This window comes from Abramis brama (genome assembly GCF_963993115.1).
Source record: "Abramis brama genome assembly, chromosome: 19".
Taxonomy (NCBI): Eukaryota; Metazoa; Chordata; class Actinopteri; order Cypriniformes; family Leuciscidae; genus Abramis; species Abramis brama.
Genome location: NC_139981.1, coordinates 20,729,042 through 20,748,296, shown reverse-complemented (window position 1 = coordinate 20,748,296; position 19,255 = coordinate 20,729,042). Strand labels below are relative to the sequence as shown.

The window sequence follows — 19,255 nt, the reverse complement described above, 5'->3', positions numbered from 1 at the left end:
ATGAATTAATGTATGTAAATGAGCAACATATTAACTGCTTCGTGATAATTACGTAACAAAATTAATTTATGTTCATGAATTCCTGGAATTCGTAGGGCTGTACTTCTGATGAACCATAAAGGGATATTTCTGGGTGATCTGTAAACTGTAAAAAAATTAATAATTTTCAATAATTTATCAGAAATCAACTTAGATAATTAATGTGGTTCAGATAGCATAATATTTAGAGTTTCTAATCTCCTTTTTGTGTCAACTCGAAATTTTAAGGAAACCAGATAACTTTCTTTTTTAAGTTAAACTAACAATAATTTTTTACAGTGTAGATGGATTTGATCCGCTTACATTTAAGATGAACTGCAGTTTATAAAAAGGGATGCTTTTAGGATCATTTTGTGCGTATGGACAATTTATAAATTTTATACATCTAACTTTTGGAAACTATCATACGTTCACATCAAGGATCATTCTGCACACATAAATGAGCCCCGTAGTCATTCATGAGCATTAGCTGAACACATTTTATCCTAATATGAGCTAACAAAACAATTTATGATACTATAAATGTCAGATTTTCTTGGTGATTTTATGTTATTGAAACAAGCTTGGTTGTCTTGTCCCATACAGGTAGGCTTTTTTTAAAGGTTTGATGTCTTAGAAAATGGTTAAGATTGCCCTAAATATGATGGGATGGAAGATCACTGCATCACGTTATTTGGCCCATGATTATGACTACAACTAGTGTCTTTAAACATGTAGTACTTTATTCCCTTATAAATAGCACTGAACTCAACGTACGACATCCATTACAAAATAAGAACAGACTCCTTTCATGTGAGTGTCAGAGAGAGAAACAGTATTTACAGTGAGAAGATGGTAAAATGGTGATTCAGAACTAATACCGTGATTTTCGACTGCAGGCGCAAATGGTACAGTCAGACCGAATCTTTTGAGTCTCGTCGTCGTCTGACTGTGGGCCTGAGCTATAGGTGGAGGATGTTGCAGTGTAGGTGATGGTGACGATATGTTCCTGTTGTAGCAGTAAAGCATGGAACAGTCCCGTGCCTCTTTCTCTCTCTGACTGTACGCTCCACTGTCACTGTTCACAGTGCATCTGCGTGAAACTGTGTGGGGTCAGTTTTGTTTCTTGTCCTGCTCAGGCGGCTGACCAGTCTGGTGTCCAGGGAAGGCGTGGTTATACAACTGCCTGTGGTTTGCTGCTACACTGTACAGCTTATACAGAGCCTGAGCGAGAAGGACAGGAAGATACAGCATGTTAATGTGAGATGTCTTTCTGTTTGTATGATGTTGTGGGATTGTGATTATGTAAGTAGACAGATAAATGTGTGCAGGTACAGTTACCTCATTTGTGCTTCCCTGAAACAAAGAGATGAGGAAAGCAGTTAACAAACTTTAGTTTAAAATAAAAATGTGACCTGATTTTATACAAATAAAATCATGAAATGATGACAGAATATACATTTTATATAGAATAGATATACAGAATTATATACATTACCATTCAAAAATGTTTGATCAGTAAAAAAAATTTAAAAAGAAATCAATACTTTTATTCAGCAAGGATGCATTGAAATTGATTTAAAAAAGTGACAGTAAATACATTTATTTAAAAAAGACTTACGTTTTTTTAACTTTCTATTCTATTCTTAAAGAATTCTGAAAAAGGTTTCACAATTTCAAAAAATATTAAGCAACTGTTTTCAACATTAATAATAATCAGAAATGTTTCTTCAGTAGCAACTCAGCATATTAGAATGATTTCTGAAGGATCATGTGACACTGAAGACTGGAGTAATGATGCTGAAAATTCAGCTTTGCGTCACAGGTATAAATTACATTTTAAAATATATTCAAATAGAAAACAGTTATTTTAAATAATAATAATATTTCACAATATCACAGTTTGTACTGTATTTTTGTTCAAATAAATGCAGCCTTGGTGAACATAAGAGATATGTGAAAAAAATATTACTGACACAAAACTGAATGGTATACATTCAATATTTATATAGATAAACTATATCTAAATACATAAAACTGCAGACAAATTAGGGTTCAATTATACTGTACAATTTTAAACTGCATGCATGGTATATTGGTATCATATTGGCTGTTGGCCGTAGATTTCTTTTTAATTGATCATTATCAGTCTGTATGCATATTTGTTTTTGTTAAAGGCACACTATGCAAGATTTGTACCTTAATATAACAGCTTCGAAATCATTTCGATGGTAAACGAACTCGTAGTAGGGCGAATCATCCCAATGGGGGGGGTGCTGCTGGCAAAACCAGCAATGCAAGTTTGAGAGGTGGCGACCCGACAAATCTCACGAGAATCACGACTTGCTTTACGGCACGACGTCACATACATCAACAACATATGAAGCAGCCTCTATGGAAGACACTAGCACGCATTTCAGACGTGAATCATGGCAGAGTCCACGAAGAAAACGCGGTCGGAAGAGTGCAGAGACGGCTCTGTGTGAGTGGTATTTATCGACAGTAACGCTAAATACAAGTACAACTCTAGGGGTCGCTGTTTGAGAAAAACAGAAAATGCATAGTGTGCCTTTAGTATTTATTTCCTCTTAAAGATTGTGTTGTACCTGATCCCACAGCGCTCCGGCCACCTGGTCAATGACTGCGCCCAGTTCTCTGTATTCTCCTGAGTAGCGGATGTACGCCCAGGTGCACAGAGTGATGAGCGCGAAGCCCAGCACCATGTTGCAGACGCTTGCGATGACGTCCACGCCCACGAACCCCGTGATCCCTGCGGCCACGTACATCACAAAGATCACCACGAACAGCGTCGCGGGTGTGCGTGCCGCGTGGAAGATGTTCTTGGAGTCGTTGTGTTTGATGTACTGCACGAACAGCTCGTCGATCTCCGTCTCCAGCTGCAGCAGGTACCGCCGGCTGAACTCCTCCCCGCCCATTTTCTTCACGCTGCGAAACAACGCCAGTGACTCCTCGCGGATGTCCAAGTGACGTGCCTGGAGCTCGCTCGGGGCGAGGAAAGGCCGATCTCCTCCGCTCACCTGGGGGCGTAAGACACGCGATGAAGATGAGTCGCACTGATATCACAGGACAAGAAACCAGCTGTCAATATCACACTTACCACCTCCATCTTCCTGTTGTATAGATCTTTAGCTGCAGCCACTGCGGCCAGATTATTGGCTTCTGCTGTGGCCTGTGCACACAAACACAGCCTAACACTGTCATACTGCAGGATGATAATAGCTCTCGGGTGAATTCACTGCATGTAAGGCTTTGGGAGGGGAATGTTCGTGCTGAAGGTTAAGAGGTTGTACCTGTAACATGGATTTTGGATGTGGCAGCTCCTCTCCCTGGTAAATCTTGATATATGCCTGAAATCATAAACAGCTGCTCAGTTCACTCTAAGAATTCCAAAAATCGAATTATACTGTAACAATTATAAACTCCATGCAAATTAAGGATATATTGGTGCCTTATTGGCTATAGATTTTCTTTTTAATTTACTGATATCATTTGATATTGGGTATTTAATCTAACACTCGTAGATGTAATCTTTAGCAAATTTTAAAATGAATATCCATTTTTATTGTACTGTATTATAATGTTGTGATGACTAAATTCACTTGTAGCATTTAAAGGTCCCATGACATGCTACTTTTTGTAGGCTTTAATATAGGCCTTAGTGGTCCCTAGTACTGTATCTGAAATCTCTTTCCAAAAATGGTGCAGAATTATAGCCACTACAAGCCAGTCCCAGAATGGGCTTCCTTCAGACGGGCCGTTTCGGTGTCTGTAGCTTTAAATGCTAATGAGGAGGAGAAAGGCGGCGCAAGGTGGAGGGTGGGTGTGGCCTTGATCATCTTGCGGCAAAGGTACCATGCATGTTTACGTTGGATATATTGCAATGGCACGAAGACATGCAGTCGTTTAAGCATTTCAGTTTGACCCAGAATCTGATCCAGATGGAGAAGCAACAGATGAAGAAGTTGCAACTCAGCGGCTCCAGCAGGACGTTTCCGAATGGTTAGTTTAAAATATTATGTCTGGATACGTACGTCGGTACTTTATTCGGATGGTTTACAGTTATTATCATGTAACTTGGGGACCATATACAGGCTAGGGGAACTCATATTAATGCCTCAGAAAGTGAAAATTTCATGTCATGGGACCTTTAAAGGATTAATTGTAGTTTTTATTTTTTAGACAAAATAGTAGCCTATAATAGTGTGTATTATATAAAGACAACCAATATTATTGCAATTTAAAATAACTGTTTTCTACTTCATATTTTAAAGTGTAATTTATTCCTGTGATCAAAGCTGTATTTTCAGCATCAGTGTCACATGATCCTTCAGAAATCATTCTAATATGCTGATTTGCTGCTCAAGAAACACTTCTCATTTTAATCAATCTTTAAAAACAGTTGTGTCTTTCAGGATTCTTTGATAAATATAACATTTATTTGAAATAGGTTTTTTTGTAACAACGTAAAAGTCTTTAATGTCACATTTCTATGGAATAAAAGTATATAAAAAAACTTTTTAAATGTCCTGACTGACCCAAGAAATTTGAAGGTACTGTACATATATTTAATATATATATTTTAATATTGGCCATTATGTAAGAAATGGAATTTAGCGCTATCTGACTTTTAATCTTGTTGAATGCCTAATGAATAATGTCAGTTGGTTAATTTATATATCATTCCTAGTAGTAGTGATTGCACAACTATCAAAACTATCACCTTGAAGTACTCCAGGAGTCCACGACAGGTGATTTTGCTTCCATTTATCTCTTTCACGTCCAGGTTTTTGGGGCGTAGTAACCATGGAACAAGCACTTTGAGATTATTGGTGAACTCTTGATCGATCTCTGAAACACATGATTGGAAATGGGTGTTTTTGAACACTGTTTTTGTACTTCATGGCCAGTGCTGGGTAGATCACTTACAAATTGTAGTCCATTTCTGAATTCAAATTACATGATAAACATTGTACATAAACATTACACATTTTAGGTAATATAATCAGATTACTTTTAGATTACTTGACAATAACATATAAAGTTAACCTAGTTTATAACATTGATTTGAATAATCTTGTACCATTTTGAAAAAAAGAAAGATTTTTTTCTTTTTAATCAACAACATGAAGTGCATTAAATATTACATTACATCAGGGTTTCCCTAACTAGGGTTTGGGAAGAAGGAACTGTACGGGGTTCATAAATTTATGACAAGTTAATAATTAGTTTAATCATACAAAAAAAGTTAAATTATAAGAAATACATAATTTGAGAGTAAAAACAATCAAAACACTAACTAAAAAAAAGTGTGGCCTCTCAATTTTCCATGTAATTTTATAGTCACCTGACTAGTGGCCGGTCTGTGTGTGCAATTCCATAAAACTTTTGAGAAAGGAAAAGATAAAAGATAAAAAAGAAGAATTAGGGAGAATCAATGAATTCTGAATAATTTACTGCCATTTTGTGAATATTAAGTGATCAATAAAAAGGAACTGTATTCTGATTTGAAAAATTAATATAATATAATTACACGTATTTAATTTTTGGAATCTGATGCACAGCCCGAGTGAATGCTCCACTCATTTACCGCTCACACTCACCAGTAAGTCGCTTAAATCCCGCTCTGACAATATTTTTTTGCGTACTATGTCTTTCTGTTTGTATAGAATTTATTGAATAAATCTCTCAATTACAGTATGCCTACAGATAACAGTTATGATATTTGTGGCTTTAAAGCAATATAATATAAAGTGGTGTAAATAAACGTGACGTGACTAGATAATGCCAAATTGGAAAGCTCATAAGTGAAAAGCGAAAGTGCTCAGCACATATTTATGGCGGCTTCGGGATGTTCATTAACAGTATATCGCTGCAAAGATATCTGAAACTTCTTTTTACCCCTAAGCAAAAAAAGAAAAAGAACTTTGCTGTGAGTATATCATAAAATGAATCTTTGCTAACTCCACACTCCCTTTCAATTTTTTCTCCTTCTTAATTCTTAACTTTGATGTTTACTGTGCATTTAGATATATATAAGGTTCGGCACTTCATTAAAACAGTATTTGAACTCCATAACCAACATATCACAAGGAGCGAGCGGCCCTGATCAGAATCTGAAATACTACTGTTCCGCTCTGCTCGCATGCTCTGATAATCAGTTACCACCCAGCACTGTTCATAGTATAAAGATGCTAACATATCTTACACATGTTTGAGCTCTGCATCTATAGACTTACCCCTCAATCTGCCATCAAAGTGTGGGTTTGTGGCCACCTTGAGTCCCGGGTGTGGCATGAGGAAGCAGGAGATGTTGGTGAAGCAGGAATGAATGTGTTTCCTTACGTTCTGCAGCTCCTCGTGTTGATTCTCTGAGATCTACACATAAACGCACATTAGTGGTTTTTCTGTTGGAATTGTTTCAGAATATTCATGTTAACCTTTCCATAAATATTTGCCTTTAATCTTTTCTCCAGGAATTTCATCCCTCCTTCCTGTCCGTAGGGAAACTCGTATGGAAAGCTCCAGTCCCGCACCAGAAAGATCATTGACTTGTGAAATAACGCAAACCAGATGATTAGTGACGTTTATTTCTACCGGTATCAGGAAAGGAACATTTTGTTTCAGAATCATCAGCACTAAAAGAGGCTGTCAGCAGAAGAAAAATACCTGAAATGGTTTGAGGAATGTTTCTTCCATGGCCAGTCTGCCGTATTCAGTGAAAAGCTACACAGGTCAACAAAAACAAAAGCACACGTTAATTAAAAGCATACTCAAAAGTGTATAAAAATTGTTTTTATAATTATTTATACATGGTTTTCTGTTTCAAATTACAAAAATGTCTGACATCGTGACTCAAATGTCCTTTTTGGGATGTTTGTTCAGTTCATACCAGTGTTTTTTCTGTTTATATGCAAAAAATTATGGCTTACAAGCCTGTCTGGTTTATCTCATTTCAAGCATAGCACCCAGCAATAGTCATTAATATTGTATTAATGCATTTTTAATTTTGTATTCATTTTCTTTATGAGATTTTATCTACTTGTAAATGCACAGCAATTAGTACACTGTGTTTTATAGAGCTTTGCAAATACATTTTGAATTAAATTTATTACGGTCTAAAAGTCTGATAACTAATGAGTGGCAAAATGAGTCTCTCTATACCTGCAGATGCTGAAGATCGTCTTCCTGAACATTCTGAGATATGTTATACACCTACAAAGAAAGAAAATGACAATCCTGCTGAGTTGAATTAAGAATATGGTAAACAGGAAGGTTTAAAGTCATAATTTTTTTAGGAGGGTGTTTTGTGTAATGCTGTTTCTGTACAACCTGCATAGAGCTGATCATAGTACTGAGGGCAAATACAGTAGCTGAGTCACGGAGAGTGGACTGGCTGTCGAAGGTCCCCTGTGTGTCCATTAGCAGCACTGCCACCTACAGGCAACAGGACATAATGCATCCCTCCCATATAAAACACATACTAAAGGTCCTCATGAAATTTCCTCCCATGTTTACACATATATGTTAGATTATAATTAAACTCAAGTCATGACACTGAGTATACACTACTGTTCAAAACTTTTGGGGTCAGAAAGTTTTTTCTTTTTTAAAAAAAAGAAGAAAATAATACTTTTATTCAGCAAGGATGCATTTAATTTATAAAGGGGCGGTTTCCCAGACAGTGTTTAAATTGGCTTTCTGAAACATTAAGTACAGATTACTAACACCTGGAGTCCTAAACTAAAATAAGATTAATTTAAGACACAACTGAGGTTGCCTATAAAACATGGAATGAACCACGCAATCTTAAAATTTAGTCCTGGGCTGAATCCGAAATCGTCCCCTATACCCTCAAATAGGGTGTTATTTGAGGGGACAGCCATTTGTAGTGGTGTCTGAAACCATAGTGGACGTTATTGAGTGCACTCATTCAATCCCACATTGCACCACAATAACGAGTGCACAGCTGATGTACAGTCAACAGCTGTCCGAATTCAAGTGAACAGTATTAGTGGACTAACTAAGGGAATAGTGAATGAGGGTTTAGGGGGCGATTTCGGGTTTCAGCCCTGGAGTAGCTCTAGCCTTATTCCAGGAAATCATCTTATTAAACTCTGGACTAGACTTTAGATTTAAAACCATGACAGGTTTAATAATCTGATTTACAAGGCCATTTTAGTCTAGGACAATATAGGCTTAAGCTCTCTCCGGGAAACCGCCCCCCAAAAGTGACAGTAAAGACATTTATAATCTCTATTGAACTTTCTGTTCATGGAAGAATCCTGAAACCCGTTTCACGGTTTCCACAAAAAATATGAAGCTGTACAACATTGGTAATAATAGGAAATGTTCTCGAGCAGCAAATCAGCACATTAGAATGATTTCTGAAGGATCATGTGACACTGAAGACTGGAGTAATGATGCTGGAAATTCAGCTCTGATCACAGGAATCAATTACATTTTAAAATATATTCAAATAGACAACAGTTATTTTAAACTGTAATAATATTTCAAATTATTACTGTTTTTACTGATCAAATAAATGCAGCCTTGGTGAGCATAAGAGACTTAAGAGACCCCAAAACCTCTGTACGGCAGTGTAGGTAGGTGTTTTAGGTAGGTTAAAGGGAGTCTTACCTTGCTGCCATCTGGTTTGTCCACCAGGAAGACCTCACTCCAAATCTGAATCCCAGTGGTCTCCCGCTCTGACCCTCCTCTCCATGAGAATCCCGTCAGCGGCTCCTCAGGGTCCCCCAGCCACTGATCACTGGCCTAAACACACACACACATCGCATTTGAGACTAGTCTGAGAGCATGTTTTTACACTTTAAAGACGAGTTACAGGCAATCCGACCTGGCTGTACATGTAACGCAGCATGAAGTCCATGAGGAAGGATTTGCCCTTGCGAAACGCTCCTGCCACAGAGATGGCCACCACCTCTCGGTCTCTGAGCTCTTCAGCCAGCAGGATCTTGCTGAGCGCCGCCTCGTCCAGCTCAAACGAGTGGTCATCCTTCACCACCAACACCTGCACTGGACGGGCCCGTCCGTCTGTCTCCTCCTCCTCTGAGCTCCAGTCATACACGTTCTTATCTCCTAAAGACCCTGAACAAAGACACATTTAAATATGTTACTCCTGCAACTGCAGTGACTGTCATAGTGCTAACCATAGACGTAATATCATCCAGCGCTGTAAGCAAACCGCAGCTGATAGAGACGCCATGTACTGTTGATGATCTTAAAGCTGCTGCTTTTAAACGCTTTGCTCTCTATAGATCATAACGTTTGGGTTGCACCGATGACACAACTATGATGGAGAATTTCAATATTAGATGACGAAAAAAAGTGACACTGTTAGTTGATAGGAGCAGTAGATTGCATTATGTGCCGTTGCATTTTAGTTTTTATTATTATATTTTTCTATTTTAATTGTAATATATTTGTCATTTTTATTCGTTTTATTCGTTTTTCTTACTATTTAGGTTTAATTCATTTTTATTTCTGTTTTAATTTTTTTTATTTAGTCATTTTAGTGCTTCAAATTAGGCTTATTTCAGTTAGCTACAAAGGAAACTTTTCTAATTTACGCTCAGTTCAAGTTTTTCATCTAAGATTTATATTTTGTTGTGTGTAAGTTGTATGTGAGAGAACAACATTAATGAATTAAGTGAATTAATGAAGCATTAATGCCACGTTATGCTTAAGATAATCATCTGTTTGAAACCAAATTAGGCCTAAATTCAAATCAGAGATGAGTGTTCACGGCACAAATGTTACGGGAAAACATTTTAGAAACAAAGACTCTCTTTTCTTAATCTAGCATTCTCCAGGGAGAAATGGTGGAGTCACGGTTTAGCAAGGCTTAATGCAGCTGACAATCCTAATGGAGGTTTACTGATGATCTTGACCTCTGTCATCAAGGCAAATGTGATATGGTTCATTATCAGTTTAGAAGTCCATCTCTTTCACTTCTCAGACTTCCTGATGTACAAACAACTGTTAATGTGTTTTTAAGCATCATAGGAATGTGAACCAGTAAAACACCGGGTTGCTCTGGGGGATCTGCCTGTCATATTGATGCATTAGTAAAGCCTTTCTTAAATGCAATTGAACATTAATGGATATTGACAGGGGAATGAGAACATGTCTAACATAACATAGGCTATTTTCAACCAGGGCTAAAAGGATAGTAGTGGGTCAGATTCAAATTATAAGGATGTGATGAGTCTGTTCACAACATTACATCACTTTTGCCATTGGTTGGTACCAGAATTTCACCAATGCTGTCCCAACACTGTAAATGATTTATATTCAAATTGCCTTGTAGAGCCCTCTCTCTCATTATCTCTCTCTCTCTCATTATCTCTCTCTCTCTCGCTCTCTATCTTGTCATATTCACCTGTTCAGGCCTGTATGGAGCAGTAAGCATCACACGGCAACCGTATACATTATATAAACCAGCATCTCCATACAGGCCTGTAGCAGATGTACAGAGCTCTGCTTATTTGGGTCACTGGCTTCACTTCACACACAGTCAAAGGACTTCTGATTTTAACCACTGCAATGAAGAAAAACTATGACGCGTGATCTAATAAATGCACAAGGATGAATTCCAGAAATAAAGCATATTATATTGACCGGAATGTGTAGGAAATAAATAGGTTGGTGCATTCGCAAACGACCAAGAATTTGCGATGCCATTGACTTTACAGCACTGCAAATGTCACACTGCTTTTGTACAGCAGTAAAATAGCTGTCAACACAAACACACACGAACTGATACAGGGCGGAACAGGGCTGTGGTCCGGACCAAATCAGCTGATTTGGACAGGGAGGAAAATCATTGTTTTTGTCTGTGTATATTTATGTGTGTTCTTTAACATATAGACAGTGTATCTATGTAACAGCAGCATCCTCATAATTTACAGAATCACACATTAACCCGTCTCATAGGGTGTCTCGCGTCTAGATGGTTTATTGTATTAAAGATGGACTCACCCCAGCTGTCTCTGTCCTTTTTGTCTCGTGCCATGTCGCACTGGGTGTTTTGTTCAGTATTCGGGTCGGGTCTTGTCGGTTCGGTTCTAAACAGCGATCATGAGACGAATGCGATGCTGGAAATCAGTGATGGAGGCTCATTCTCATCTGAACCCGATATGCAGCGCCCCATTTGACCGCCTAGTGGCGCTGTAGTACGGTCGGTGGTAAACATCTATATGAAATCATAACTTAACTGTAAAGGGCGGGGCTTAGAGGCTCTGGCTTTGTCTCTATTTGGTCATACGGTTGGTCTAAATAGTTATCATATTTTTATTGTATTATTTAAATTGCCTGTTTTTGTTGTTCTCATTGTCACGATTAAGATTATTATCCAGACCACTGCTGAAGTCAGTCGCGTGGTAGGCTAACTTACGTGTTTCTTTTCACAGCGCTGGAGTGTCAGACATCAATACCTAGAATAATAGATTTAAATACATGTGCTTTTTACGCATACAAATGTCTCTAAAACAACAACTGAGATTTTTATGTGGCTTAATGAAAAAATCGGCTAACTGCGTCGTTAAGCGTCAGGAATGATTGTGTCAGGCAATGTGTTTTGTTAAACATTCGTTTGTTACATTTAAAATAACATTGCTTTTCTATTTATTTAATATAACTTACTCTATTGTTTATTTGCTGTACCCGCTGTACCGGTGAATTTGCAAATAACTCTAGGGTAAAACGTTTATGAAAATACATGCGGTTGCGTGACGTTCGCCGAAAAGGTCTAACGTTATTATAATAATCATTAGAAATAGTAACATTCGTAAACTTCTAACTCTTACATATGTGTGGCTCAGTAACGTTATAGCCGTCAGATGGCGCTAGGAGAACAAGAGAAGAGAAGAGAAGAGAAGAGGAGAAGAGAAGAGAAGAGAAGAGAAGAGAAGAGAAGAGAAGAGAAGAGAAGAGGAGAGGAGAGGAAAGGGCAACTCGTCTTTTACTGAATAAGTTTTGTCAAGTTTAGTTTTATGCACTATAATAGGCTACATAAGCAATCGACAGTTAGGCTAACAATTTAAAACACGATGATTATGAAAATATAAGCTTACACATCTCACATATGAAGACACTAAAATAAATAACAGATAATAACTATATATCCTTTCCCCACCATTATTTATGTTGCAGTATAACTGACAGTACCTTGTCACTGTCAGTACAATGGTTCCATTATTTCTAGTGCAAATAATGCACAGTGAAACTGCTACTGGGAATTAAAGTGAAATAGATATCGTGTAATGCTTAACATTGTGCTTGCTTTTATACAGTAGATAATGTTTGTTTTTTCTGTGTGGGACAGTGTGTATCCGTGTGTCTGTGCGTGATTTTGAGTGCGTGTGTGTGTGTGTGTTTGAGAGAGAGTGTGTGTATTGTGAGAGAGAGGGGTCTGATCTGGCTCAGTTGAAGTTTGCGCTTCTCTCTGTTCCTGTTTGGATGTTTTCTTCGACGCAAAATGAACTTCGTCATTTAGGAAAACCTCTATATCTTCAGTTCAGAGTTCAGAGGACACAGATTAATCGCACAAATGGTAAAATTTGAATCAAAGTTTCTAAATTTAAGTGATTTATTTCGTTTTGTAGTTTGACGCTGTTTATAGCATTAGCATTAGCTTCGGCAGAACTTTACTGTCACTCAGAGCAAACGGCAGTTAAAAACACTCATTAGCTAAATGCAAGTAACGTTATATATCTGTAAAATCTGGATTTTGCTTTTGATTTGAATGCGTATATTTGTCTTTATAAAATGAAGTTTAAAGCTGAAGTGATTATGTGAGATTAGTTAGCAGAAGTTAGCCGAGTTAGCTTCATACACGGACATTCAGACAAAAAAAAAAATTGTAATTATTAAACTATAAATAAGTTAAACTCTCTACCTTACTATGAGGGGGATAACTTTTAATAACAGCCCACCTGTTTTGACAGTTAAGAATTCCTGACATACCCACATTTTGAAACGCATCCAAATTAACTGAAAGTAACTTATAGCTTAAAATATCCTGTATTATGTATACAAATAAATACTTTTAAATTAAATAAACATCTGCACTAACTACACTATTAAAAGTAGGTTTAACATTAGTTTGCTAATAGTTCTGTTTGTTGGAAAAGTCTTTATAAAACGATTATTATATATTATCTTTGTCCACATTTTGCTTCTGCAATTTCACAGAGTATTAAATATCTATCCATCCATCCATCTATCTGTCTGTAGCTGTCTATGTGTTTGTTTAAGCTTAGGTGTGCTGCTGGTATTAATGACATGATGTTCTGGTTTCTGTTATTTTTCAGGGGGATGTGGACTGCAGGTCTGTTGTGAAACTGAATCTGGGTCATTAAAGTAGTAAATCCTCCAGTCCGACAGGATGGATCCGCTGGGCCGATCCGGAGGGGAGATTCAGCGCAGAAACCCGCAGAACGACTTTGAGCTGATCCAGAGAGTTGGCAGCGGAACCTATGGAGACGTGTATAAGGTACTGGACACATTATACCCAGGATTCATGTGACAACTCTCTTATAGATAATGGGAATCTACGTCACACCGTGTTACATTCTGTGTAACGGTTGCCGTATTTTTGGGTCTCTTAGGAGCACACAGTGTCAACAAACACAAATCGACAGAGAAAAAAAATCTGTTTTTATATTTTGATATATTGAGAACTGTTGCTTACAATCGCTTAAAATAAAACAGCCTAAAATTTTAATATCTAACTAATTGAATCCCTCCCTTCGATCAGACAACACACAATCACTGATCTATATAGAATGACATTATATAGATCAGTGCACACAATACCTAATTCATTTATCTTTTGCAGCTTATTGCTTTGATAGCTCTCAACACAAACCATGTGAAATGTTCCATCTTAGTTTTACTCTGTACCTCTTTAATGTCAGTATTTTCATTTAGTCTTGTTCACTAAGAGAGGCACTTACATAACTGCTAAAATGATAACTACAATATGGTTAGTTCTCAAATGGTGGATCATGTGTATCATCGCTATATATTGTCACATTGGACTAAACCTGCTCAATGTTAAAGCATTAACTAAGCCAGACAGAGCAGTATGACTTTCTGTAAAACTGCTTTGAAACAGTGTGCATTGGGGAAAGCGCCAGACAAATAAATGACTTGACTTGAATGAATAAATATCTATGATATATGATATACATCTATAAATATAAATTATAAAGCACTGAGTTTCACTTTCATGCTGAAATATCACACCTTTATCATGCTGGCCATGAGAACGGTTATCCTATTCTCAGTATTCGCTGTAGACAGTGATATGGGAACCTGATTTTATATATATATATATAGTGTGTGTGTGTATGTATTTAGTTAGTTGTTATTTGCCTGGAGTTTTTTTTATTTTATTTTTATAAAGCTTGTGGTTGTAATAAATCCGTGTTGGGTCTGGAGTCCAGCCTTAGGCCCTTTTTAGGCAACCATTTGCATACAGAGGGCTAATGATATGAAGCAGTAGCAAGAGAAAATAATAATGTGTTCATGCATTTAGTTAATATTGTTATTTTTGAGCTGATTGGGAAGCCACAAACTCTTAAAAGTGTGGCAGTCGCAGTCATGAAATGTTTGAATGCATGAAATGAACGTCAGTATCCTGCATAGATTTAAAGTTCTGAATGTTAGAGACTCGTTCATTACCTTGCGTTATCCTGCCATGGGTCCATTTACTGCCTTTCCAAATCCCTCAAGAGAAAAAAGGCCATATAAGGTCAGAAAATGTCCCAGTAGCAGCTCCTGAGAGAAGAATAAGCTTCTAACTATATTAGTGACATGTGTGGGTTGCTTGTTTCCTACAAAAGAGCGTTTGTGTTGAACTTTGGTTAGTGTTAATATGTAAATGGACTTAACGAACACTCCTGTGCTGTTTCTTTTAAAGATAAAAACAAACAAAAAGATTAAAAAAAATTAGGAAATTAAATAGGTGATGAATTTAGTGGCAAGCATCTCTATTATTATTATTGCTCATACCCGAGTAACAGATTTGAACAAATTAATAATCCTTATTATTGATTGTATTATTGATATCAAATCGTGCAGTATGTTGAGATGATGTGTGCTATTGCTTTTCTAAGCAGTCATGCATATGATTTTTCACATGGTTTATGACCCAGGCCAACAAGAACACTTTAGCAACTGCATGGCAACACCCTGGCACTCTTCAGAAAATGTAAAAATCTAGTTCTTGGTTTATTCTGGCTATAAGCTGAATTCATTTTTGGGACTTGTGTTCATAAGTTTTTACAGAAAATGTAGTAGAAATAAGTATTCAAATGGAAAAGACATTTGGGATCTCTTGAGTTGAACTCTAAATTATACTCAGGAGGTTTGATCTCATGGAAACTTTGATCAAAGATTTATTAACTTGCATTTGGCTTGAGTCTGTGTGCATGAGTGTTTAATTTGTTTATTTGGAGACTAAACACACACACATTGTCCCCCAGGAATTTGGATGTAGCCAGCGGTCTGGAAGTGCTTGAAAATCTGGTGAATTGTTGTAGTTTCCATTCATTCAGTAGAGTGCAGGAGTGTGTGTGTGTGTGTGTGTGTGTGTCTGCGTATTACATTTACTGTTATTGATTGCTGAGCACACTTCCTGGCTGGGTGTGTGGCTGCTGGTTATGTGATCTGATGGTCTAGCATTGATCTGACCGACTACATTAGGGACTTTTCATATGGTCTACAAATAGGGTCTATGGCCTTTTCTCATGAGGGATTTGGCAGGGAAGTAAAATGTTAGTTATTCTTTTAAAACAAGACATAATTTTGACCAAAAAGACAATTTTACTAAAAATGATAGAATGCAGTAAATACATAATAAAATACAGTTTAAAAATCACCAAGACATTTTTCCACACTTACTTTTGCTTTAAAAAAAAATCTTATTTATGTACAACAATATTGTTAATTTGAATAATATTTAAAATATTTTAAAAGTACATAGTAATAAACAGAAATTTTCTGAGCGGTATGTTTTTATTAAATCATGAAATGATAAATGATAAAATAATTGCAATTTTTGTTTAGAATATTGTTTATTTTAATACCTGCAGCAAAATCATCACAAATAATCAGCATAATGTTAAACCCTGGTTGACAGATCAAAATGGCCCAGGGCTGGTTTAGTGAGCACAAACTAGTTTAGGAATTGTATTCTGCTTCATAATGGATTACAGTATATAGTTTACAGATTTAAATTGTATTAAAGGAGTGCTATTATGCCCTTTTACGAAGTCTTGGTTTTGTTTTTGGGGTGTACTAGAATGTTTTCATGTTTTCAAAACACATTACTTTTCCCATATTTTACATTATTACAGCTCCTCTCTCCCCAGTCTGGTTGAACGTGTCATTTTCGATAAAGTCCCTCCTTCCGAAATGCGAAATGTGCTGTGATTGGTTAGCTGGCCCAGTGTTTTGTGATTGGCAGTGCTTAGCGTGTGTTCGGGAAATGTCACGCCCCTTCATAACCACGAGTTGTACTACTCAGATGTAGATATTAAAGGTCCCGTTCTTCGTGATCCCATGTTTCAAACTTTAGTTAGTGTGTAATGTTGTTGTTAGAGTATAAATAATATCTGTAAAATTATAAAGCTCAAAGTTCAATGCCAAGCGAGATATTTTATTTAACAGAAGTCGCCTACATCGAACGGGCCGTTTGGACTACATCCCTCTACTTCCTTCTTTAATGACGTCAGTAGAACAGTTTTTTGACTAACCTCCGCCCACAGGAATGCTCCCTCAATTTGTTTATGTACTTGCGCACTTCTTATAACTTACTGTGTTTACTCAGCTCTTACGGTGATTTTCTGAAGTAAAACTGATGCTTCATCTTTTGTGTGATGTACAATAAACTTTATTAAACTCATCAGTATATGTTTGATCATCATTCGGACCTGGTCCGAAACAGCAGACTTGTAGGCTACTAATAAATAATGGATACATACAAGCAGATGACAAATATGTTATAATAACCGTAAATAAACTACTAAACTATACCTGTTTCATCTCTATACAGCACTCTGACTCTGTAGGCATTATTGTCCGACTCAAAATGAACACCGTTACTGAGAGTTTCTGATATTATCATTCCGTGAGATGAAATTGTCCTGAGAGACTGAGTGCGAGCTCATGAAGCTCCGCCCCCTGGGTCGTCCAGCAGCAGCTTATTTGCATTTAAAGGGCACACACTAAAACAGCGCGTTTTTCTGAGCCCCAAAAAATGACAATTTAAACATGCTGTAAAAAATTATCTGTTGGGTATTTTGAGCTGAAACTTCACATACACACTCTGGGGACATCAGAGACTTATTTTACATCTTGTGAAAAGGGGCATAATACGGGACCTTTAACAATGGCGTAAATTTCAAACCATTTCGAGCTCGATTCAGACCCTGACAATGTTAACAAACAAGAGGATTGTGCTGAACGGATTTCAAGCGCGGACTTTGCAAGTGTGGATTTCACAGGACCTTTCACAGTGGTATGTTTTTTTGTTTTTTTTATAGATGCGATGTTATCCACCATTTAATCATATTTGTCGGAAAACTATGGTAATACAAACAGCACGGGGCGGTGAACAGTCTTACAAAAGCAAGGGCTTACAAAAGCTAAAGTAAACACTACATCAATACTGTAATGTTAGTTAGCAGGCTAGCGGAGACAAAGCTTCGTTTACATCGTAGCTATCATAGCAACTACATAAAGTTTATAATTGGAATTGTTAATAGAAAACACAACTACAAATAATAAGACATACTTACAAGTTTCGATCCAAAAACAACAGATTGTCCCGACAAAATGGGAATGGCTACGTCTTTAAGGAGAAGCTTACATACTTACAGAGTATACATACTGGTTTAGAGCTATGGATGCTGTTATCTGGCCTACTTAGTAATAAAAATGTTATAAGAGTTATCTGGTTCAAATAACTGATTTGAAGCTGCCATGGTGCTACTGTGTTTTACAGTACAGTAAAGATAGTACAAAGCATTCACATACCGTTACCATTTTTTTTTTTTTTTGTGTAGTTATCGATGAATGGTATTGATTTGATTGAATTGGTGGCACATGTGGCCTGATCCTCAGTGAGACAAACATACATGTAACTTCCTTCCAAACACTTTTCTCTCTCAGATGTGGACAGTATCTTGTTGTCTCACACATACCCACACACAATCATACTGGTTTATTGTACCCGTTCATCTTGCTCAGTCCTAAGATAAACACTTTTTATGCACTGTTAAATGACACCTGCAGATTATCTATCTAGTAATCATAAAACATTTGTAGAAAAGGTATGGAAATTCACTGGCCAGAAAGTGTGGGAACCGTAAAGTTAACTGTTTAAAAAACAGGTAACAAATGGATGACCCTCAAGTCTCTTTTCTGTGTATGCTCATGTGTTTTGATGGCTGTCGACCTACTTCCATTTGGAAACGATGAGGCGTTTTCCACCAGAGACACGGCTCTCACTTACACATGCACATTCCAGTGTTTGTTTGAATCGGAAACTATTCTCCCTCTTCCTTTCTTTTTTAATCATTCTGTCCTCCTTGTGTTTGTATTCTGCAGGCTCGAAACATCTCCACTGGAGAACTTGCAGCAGTGAAGATCATCAAACTTGAGCCCGGTGAGTATGAAGCCATTCTGTTGTGCTCAAGGAGGTGTGGTGTGAAGTCTGCGGTGAAGCTCACATGACACATCCTGTTTTGTTCTTACCAGAGCAGCATGAAAGAACAAATTAATGATCCTTTTTAGACTGATGTACATGAATGTTGGTGGATGTTGTACGATATGCATTTTTCAAATATTACCATACCGGTGCGTAGCTGAAATATTTGCTGCATCTATTCAATGGCCACCAAGAGCCCTATGTAGTGTATTGAGATGGGATCTCGACCTCTATTAACTATTAGATAACCCACACTAGGGTTGTGCCGATAGACGATAGTATCGTGTATCGACGATAGTCAGAGATATCGCTGCTGGCAGATGCCTTTGACGATATCAATTCGATAATTAGCTCGTTTTCCCATTAATGTATTAAATCATTATTATTATTATTATGAAGCTAGTATTGTTATTAAATGATTTATGAACTACAATTAATTTGCCTTGCCTAAATTCATAACAACATCACCACATAACCACA

At 37.1% G+C, this 19,255-nt stretch overlaps 2 protein-coding genes across 3 annotated transcripts in view; one reads left to right on the top strand and one right to left on the bottom strand.

Moving 5' to 3' along the window:
- Positions 1-739: 739 nt before the first annotated feature.
- Positions 740-11,204, bottom strand: atl1 (atlastin GTPase 1). Its single transcript, XM_084092597.1, has 14 exons — positions 11,038-11,204; positions 8,894-9,144; positions 8,677-8,811; positions 7,369-7,473; positions 7,201-7,251; positions 6,706-6,762; positions 6,495-6,587; positions 6,276-6,414; positions 4,760-4,887; positions 3,330-3,386; positions 3,137-3,208; positions 2,625-3,056; positions 1,360-1,374; positions 740-1,242 (listed from the first exon to the last, which is right to left on the bottom strand). Exons 1-14 carry the CDS (start codon positions 11,069-11,071, stop codon positions 1,132-1,134), a joined length of 1,680 nt encoding a protein of 559 aa, XP_083948723.1. The 5' UTR covers positions 11,072-11,204; the 3' UTR covers positions 740-1,131.
- A 1,125-nt stretch (positions 11,205-12,329) lies between these two features.
- The window catches only part of map4k5 (mitogen-activated protein kinase kinase kinase kinase 5), a 33,030-nt gene continuing 26,104 nt past the window's right edge, over positions 12,330-19,255 (top strand). Inside the window, exons 1-3 of one of the 2 annotated variants that reach the window (XM_084092345.1) lie at positions 12,330-12,610; positions 13,371-13,552; positions 18,676-18,733. In XM_084092345.1, the coding sequence (XP_083948471.1) occupies positions 13,445-13,552; positions 18,676-18,733 (166 nt within the window). In that variant the 5' untranslated portion in view covers positions 12,330-12,610; positions 13,371-13,444. The remainder of the gene's footprint in view (positions 12,611-13,370; positions 13,553-18,675; positions 18,734-19,255) is intronic. The other variant, XM_084092344.1, reaches the window with a different exon arrangement.